The sequence below is a fragment of the Neolamprologus multifasciatus genome, chromosome 15 (assembly GCF_963576455.1).
Source record: "Neolamprologus multifasciatus chromosome 15, fNeoMul1.2, whole genome shotgun sequence".
NCBI classification, from domain to species: domain Eukaryota; kingdom Metazoa; phylum Chordata; class Actinopteri; order Cichliformes; family Cichlidae; genus Neolamprologus; species Neolamprologus multifasciatus.
This window is the reverse complement of record NC_140453.1, coordinates 21,645,739-21,652,805: the sequence shown is the minus strand read 5'-3', so window position 1 is coordinate 21,652,805 and position 7,067 is coordinate 21,645,739. Positions and strand designations below refer to the sequence as shown.

The 7,067-nt window shown below is 36.9% G+C and overlaps 1 protein-coding gene across 1 annotated transcript; it reads right to left on the bottom strand.

The window, feature by feature from the left end:
* Positions 1–1,250: 1,250 nt before the first annotated feature.
* LOC146502033 (uncharacterized) lies at positions 1,251–6,777 on the bottom strand. The gene is made up of 10 exons (XM_085133308.1): positions 6,596–6,777; positions 6,036–6,362; positions 5,477–5,803; positions 5,201–5,311; positions 4,939–5,100; positions 4,751–4,837; positions 4,649–4,677; positions 4,114–4,170; positions 3,880–3,948; positions 1,251–3,774 (listed from the first exon to the last, which is right to left on the bottom strand). Exons 1-10 carry the CDS (start codon positions 6,654–6,656, stop codon positions 3,652–3,654), a joined length of 1,353 nt encoding a protein of 450 aa, XP_084989434.1. The 5' UTR covers positions 6,657–6,777; the 3' UTR covers positions 1,251–3,651.
* Positions 6,778–7,067: the final 290 nt, after the last annotated feature.

Below are 7,067 nucleotides of genomic sequence, written 5' to 3'. Positions count from 1 at the left end.
CAGTGTCAAAGAGTTCTACTGAGCTGACTGAATCACTGAAGATCCAAGAACAGTTGGATGTTCCTCAGTTGAAAAAAAAAGAGAAAAGTGAAACATCAAATGTTATGAATATAGTGTTATGTTTATAATGTATAAAGTTTATTTTGAATACAACACGTTTACATTTCAACTTTAGTTTCCAAGAATCACCTAAAGTCAAAAAGTTAAAAGCACATCCTGACTGCCTGTCTCTGTCTCTGTTCTTGCTCTCATTCACATTCACAAATGACACAGTCTCAGAGATGAAAGACTCTGGAAAGACTCATCTTGGACCAGCTCCGACCCATAGTCAGGCCACATCAGGATCCCCTTCAGTTTGCTTACCATCCCCGCCTTGGATCTGAGGACGCCATCGACTACTTGCTCAATTGTGTCTACACCCATGTGGACCAGCCGGAGAGCACTGTGAGGGTCACATTTTCAGGCCGACCCTCCTGGGTGATAACAGCGATGCAGATAGATGCCTCTGGATTGTTGATTACCTGACAGGAAGACCACAATATGTGCGTCTTCCACATTGTGTGTCTGACAAGGTCATCAGCAACACAGTGGCACCACAAGGGACTGTCCTCTCCCCCTTCCTCTTCACCCTCTACACCACAGACTTCAACAACTGCACAGAGACCTGCCATCTTCAGAAGTTTTCTGATGTGGTGGTTGGATGTATCAGCAGGGATGATGAGACAGAGTACCGGGCTGTGGTCGACTCCTTTGTCAAGTGGTGCGAGCAGAATCATCTGCAGCTTAACGTGGCAAAGACCAAGTAATTGTGTAATTGTGGATTTTAGGAAGACTAGGTAACCCTTGACCCCTGTTTCAATCCAGGGGGTCGATGTGGACATTGTGGAGGACTATAAATACCTCAGAGTACACATAGACAATAAACTGGACTAGGTTAAAAACACCATTGCACTTTACAGGAAGGGCCAGAGTCGTCTCAATTTTCTGAGGCAGCTGAGGTCTTACAACATCTGTCGGACAATGCTCTGGATGTTCTATGAGTCTGCAGTGGTCAGTGCCATCCTCTATGCTGTTGCATGCTGGGGCATCAGGTGACAGGTCACAGATGCCAACAGACTCAATAAACTGACTCACAAGGCCAGTAATGTTGTGGAGATGAAGCTGGAATCCACCAACAATAGAATAGAAGAAGTTAAATGTGTGAAAACTGTTAGTTGAGATAAGTCTTTGCATAAATCCAAGTCTCCTGTTTTTTTGGTTTATTTTTAGAAAACAGGTTCATGATGATGTTTGCCTGCACACATAAAAACAGGTCAAGATTCAATCTCAGAATTTGATTTAACTGTTCACAATGAAACATAGTAATACTGCAGCAGTGACTGCTGATAAGAGCACTAAATGAGATGTGTTAGTAGCTTGAGACCTGTTGGTTCCTCGTTGACCTCTAAAGTCTTTTATTTTTTGTTGTTGTTGTTTTCTGAGAAGTGAAGCGGAAGTGTTTTGGTGAGAATGTGGGTACAGCAGCAGCAGAGCTCTGGAGGTTTCATGATGACCAGATGAACCTCTGACAGATGGTAAAGACACTGATGAGCGTGAGAATACACTATGTTGAGGTTTCACACAATTCTCAACATATATTAGATCATTTTATCTTGTTTTTTAATGCTGTCTGAGTATAATTTGCAATCATATAACAGCTGAAATGTAAGGAGAGCCATTCATGCATTATTTAGAAAAGGGTCTGTACAAACAAAACTGTTCAAAGCATTAATTAAATATTTAAAATTGGAGATGAAAGAACAGGAAGGATAACTGGAGAGAACATTAAATGCTAGCTGATACTGTGCTCTGAGGTCTCAGACAGGCCGCAAAAAATAAAATTAAAAAAACATACTATGTAATAAAACATCAGTTACTGTCACTGATGTCCTCTCCCTGCTCAATAACTGAGATAGAGCAGATATTTTCCATCATAAAAGTTAAAATAGGAAATGTGCAGCACATGTCACCAGTGCTAGCATTTAGGAAAAAGATAAGATGAGATAAGATAAGATAACCTTTATTAGTCCCACGCGTGGGAAATTTGTTTTGTTACAGCAGTGGACAGTGCAAAGTTACATAGAAAAATTAGAAGAAAAAAAATCCCACTGGAATAAGATATCAATAAGATACTGTGCAGAACTGTACATAGTAGAATAAAATAAAATAAAATACTATATACAATAGAATAAAATAGAATACAAATGCTATATACAATTGAGTATAATAAAACGATGCCAGGAAAGAGTATTGCACAAAAACAACCAACAAAACCCATTAAAATGTATTGGTGGTCCCATTGAACCTTTTCTTTCCTGTCTCTTTTTTTGTATGTATTTTTTTGTGAAGGGGAAGTGGTTTGGTGAGGATATGCAGAGATGTGGAGGTTTAACCCTCTAATGCTGACCACATACATATCATGCACTTCTTCTTTCTGTGAACTTCTCATGAAGACAGCTGGTGACAAATGTCTGTTTGCTGTTTTTTTCTTTCTTGAATTCACTGTCCATAAGAATTTAAGAAACTGGGGGGAAAGAACCATAAAGTTAATGTACAATCAGTGAGTAATCATAAATTTCTTAATGAAACTGGAAAAGAAAACAGCTTACTTATACTTCACACTTACTACTTACTACTAAATGTCAGCCTAATGAAAAGTCTAACATTTACACAGTTCTGTTTTTAGTACAAATTGCTCCAGAATTAAACAGTTGTAGGGAGATCACTACTGTGATCTAGTTTTTAATGTTAATCTTAGTGCAGTGTTTCATTAATGTATTTATATGAACATGCAGAATATTTTCATTTATCTAACACTGTCATATGTGAGTCTGAATATTTGCTGTGTCACCTGCTAACTATGCTGTTCCATCACATACTTTGTCTGTGCATAGACCAAAGTGTACTTTTACCCATACACTTATGTAACTGTATTGACTCATATAATCACAGGATATCATTGAAAGCACTGCTGCAGTGTTGGTATATTTATAGCAAAAAGTTTAGCATGCATTAAAAAGCTCAGATTCTTCTTACTGTACCATGAAGGTGGAAAGCAAGTCAGCATGGCATAGTAAGACACATCACCAGAGCCCTGAAACAGTAACTACTATTTAAGGATTCTGGTTAACATTGAAATCAATCCCACAAACTAGGCATGTGCAATCAGACATGTTATTTTCACTAGTACACTATTTGTAACTTTGTGTTTTGTGTTGGTTTGGTTTTTTGTTTACTTGTTTTTATATTCTACTTAAAAAAAAATTTTTAAATGACCTAAATCGATTTAAGAAACCTTGAATATTAATGTAATAATATTCAATGTAATAATATTCATCGTAATAATGTTCACCTTGTTCAAAGTAATCCACTGAATCTATGAGCACATACAGTGGTATGAAAAAGTAATCCTGCGGTCTTTGTATTCTCAAGTAAACATAATCACATAACTTAATGTTTGACTAAGAGTTACCAAAACTAATAATTAAGCTGATCTATCTATCTATCTATCTATCTATCTATCTATCTATCTATCTATCTATCTATCTATCTATCTATCTATCTATCTATCTATCTAGTTAGATAGAGGTAGTGTTGTCTTTCTAACCCATCCTATTTCTTTGGGTAATTGATGGTGGAGTAGAGGTTGTTGGGATCAGGGGAAATTCCAGCAGGTGAAGAGGATGCTTTCACAGTGCTGTAGGTCACAGTGTCACCATCATCATCACCACGGGACTTTAAGAAAATAATACAAAAACGTCTTAAAGACATAACCTGACAGGAGCTTTGAAAATCATGAAGTTATTACTAACACCATCTGTATGAATATCAAATTCTTACCCTGGATTTATTCTTGGACTTCTTGGTGAAACTGATGGAGACGTAGGAAACACCATCATCAGCATCAGCCTGCACAGTGAATACAACACAATGACTGCTCAGTAATATGTGGATTTATAATGAGTCTGTTTCACATCTGTTTAAGTAAGTTCAGCGTCAGGTCCTCATCACATCATAGTTTCTGCTCTTCTCTGTTGAAACTAACTTTGTACTGGGAGTAGTGTGTGATCTCACCGTGTTCTGACTGGATCCTGGACCAGACTGAGTATCTGCAGGGTTTAAGCTCAGTCCCTGAAAAAATACAGTTTTATTTTTAAAATCTGCTCAATGTAAACAACAAATTTAATCTAAAGAATATTTAATCAATTTTTCAATGTATTTCCCAGTCCTTGTTTCTTCCTTTGAACCTTTGATACTTTATGTCACTGAACTAGCTGGGCCCATGCCCTAATTTTAGGTTTGACAGCATTTTAGTGGTTTGGGGAAGGCCTCGCGGTGGCTCCCAGGCCTGGCACATCCCCATGTACAAAACAGAAGTAAAGAAGTTAAAGAATTGAAAAGGGGAGGGAGGATGGGGCACGTAAATGAGAACGAGCAGCCTGTAGAACTGGGGGAACCTATATACATGAGAACCAGAAGGAGCGTGTTTGGAGGCATGGTCCCACTCCTGAAATTCCAATATTTAATCACCAATTATAGGCTCAATCTGGTATGAAACTATAGAGTTAATAGATGATGATATAAATGACATGGCTGAATTTGAACTCACCGTGTTGTTGCCACTTTGTGTTTTGTTTTCTGAAAAGAGAAAAAAAGATGAGTTTACTTATGAGTCAACTTATCATAAACTTTAATCTGTGAATGTTTTCACCTTTAATTTTCTTCCATCTGATGATCACCACAACAATGATTAACAGTGTCACTAAACCCACAGGAATGATGATAAAACCTGACCAAACTGGAGAGATTATTAAAACATGTTAAACATTGAATTTTTCCACACATAATAAACTTGTTGTCTAAGAACCAGACAACCAAAAAGAGAGATTCAGTCTCTACCTCCTGATGTCTTTACTTCCTCTCTTGTTGTCCATATGTTTGTTATTTTCACGGTTGGTTTAATTGTTGATGTTGTGGATTTTGTTGTCGATGATGTTTTTGTGGTGGACTTCACTGTTGTTGATTTAGTCGTTGTCACATCTTCACCAAAAGAAATACAATAACAACATTAAAGACACTGACAGTAAGGAAAGACTTGAAAGTAAGTTAACAACAACAGAGAGGAAACAGTGGTGAGATGTTTAACAGTCTAAAAAGTCTCATTTTTGATGATGTCTCCTGTCTGAGGATATGTTCTCTTTATCTTCATACAGACACTCAACTGTGAGTCTACAGTGTTCATATGTCAACACAGAGCTGTTCAAGATGCTTTATCATTGTTCTCATGTACACACACTGGTGAAGATGGAGATATTGTAAGAGAAAAGCAACAATAAAAAAATGAACTTCATCACTGTGATCATAATTATTGTGGTGTTTCAGTTTGTTGTTCTAACAGGACAGTTTGAGCTGAAAACATTAAGATGTAAATACTCACTGTTAATAACAGACAGATGAATCATAAAGTCTGGACCTTCTTGTGATTCTGTTGCTGTTTTGTACTGTCTGCAGGTGTAACGACCAACATCCTGATCTGTGACCTTCTTTATAACCAGAGAACAGTCTGCAGAAAGACTCAGTCTGTCTGATTCAGGTTTGGCTTCTTTATTCTGCCCAAACTCAAAGAGTGATACTGAGCTGCTTGAATCACTGAAGATCCAGACAGTACTGTTACAGTTCTGCTGACCTTGTAACGAGGTGTTACAAGGCAGAGTAACATCACGTCCATGTTCAGCTCTGACAGTTTGTTGTTGCTCAGTTGTTCCTGTTGAGAAAAAGAGAGAGAAATGTAAAACATCAAATATGTTATGAATATGAGTGTTATGTTTATAATGTGAAGTTTATTTTAAATACAACACAAGTTTAAAATTAAACTTTCGTTTCCAAGAGTCAGATAAAGTCTAAAAGTACATCATGACTGTCTCAGTTAAAGGAAGAATAATGAAGTAACACTTGTGATAATAATGCAGTTTATTAATTGATATATTAATACTCACTGTTAATAACAGACAGATGAATCATAAAGTCTGGACCTTCTTGTGATCCTGTTGCTGTTTTGAACTGTCTGCAGTTGTAAAGACCAACATCCTGATCTGTGACCTTCTTTATAACCAGTGAACAGTCTGCAGAAAGACTCAGTCTGTCTGATTCAGGTTTGACTTCTTTTTTCTGCCCAAGTTCAAAGAGTGATACTGTGGTGCTTGAATGAATAAACAGCCAGGTAGTACTGTTACAGTTATGCTGATCTTGAATCACATTTTTACAAGGCAGAGTAACATCATGTCCACGTCCAGCTGTGACAGTTTGTTGTTGCTCAGTTGTTCCTGTTGAGAAAAAGAGAGAAAAATGTGAAACATCAAATATGTTATGAATATGAGTGTTATGTTTATAACGTGAAGTTTATTTTAAACACAAAACAAGTTTCAACTTTAGTTTCCAAGAATCAGCTCAAGTCAAAAAGTTAATCATGACTGTGTCAGTTAAAGGAAGAATAAAGAAGTAACACTTGTGATAATAATGCAGTTTATTAACTGAATGTGTTTCTATGTACACTTACCTTTAAACTGAAGCATCAGTATCAGTAATGAAGACATTTGAATCCATGTGAATACAGCCATCGTGCTTCTCTGTCTCTCTCAGTCTCTGTTCTTGCCCTCAGAGATGAACACAGCATCAACTTCCTGCTCACTTCCTCATAGTGACATCACTCCTTTACTCTCATCTTACTGAATCTGTATGATACAGATCTGAACTCATCTGTATCTGACCATCTGTCTTAATGTAGATATCAAATTTGCTACATCCTTTTTAACATTTAATAACTTTTATACTTAATCTCTTTCGCAAACTCCCCTGTTTTTCCTTTAAAGGACTGTTCAACAGTGGAAAATGTCTTCAATAAAAGAATACAGGAAGTTAAATGTGTGAAGACTGTTAGATGAGGTATCTGTTTACATTAATGCAGCTCTTCTGTACATTGTGTTTCTTATTAGAAAATAGGTTTATGATGATGTTTGTCTGCACACATG

What these genes read in the sequence shown, in the direction of transcription:
- LOC146502033 (XM_085133308.1), bottom strand. Translation starts at nt 6,656, where the DNA reads ATGGCTGTATTCACATGGATTCAAATGTCTTCATTACTGATACTGATG. An exon ending in TCATCTGTCTGTTATTAACA is followed by an intron (nt 5,312 to 5,476) that starts GTGAGTATTTAC and finishes GAGAACAATGAT; the next exon opens with AAAGCATCTTGAACAGCTCT. An exon ending in CAGGATCCAGTCAGAACACG is followed by an intron (nt 3,949 to 4,113) that starts GTGAGATCACAC and finishes TTCACTGTGCAG; the next exon opens with GCTGATGCTGATGATGGTGT.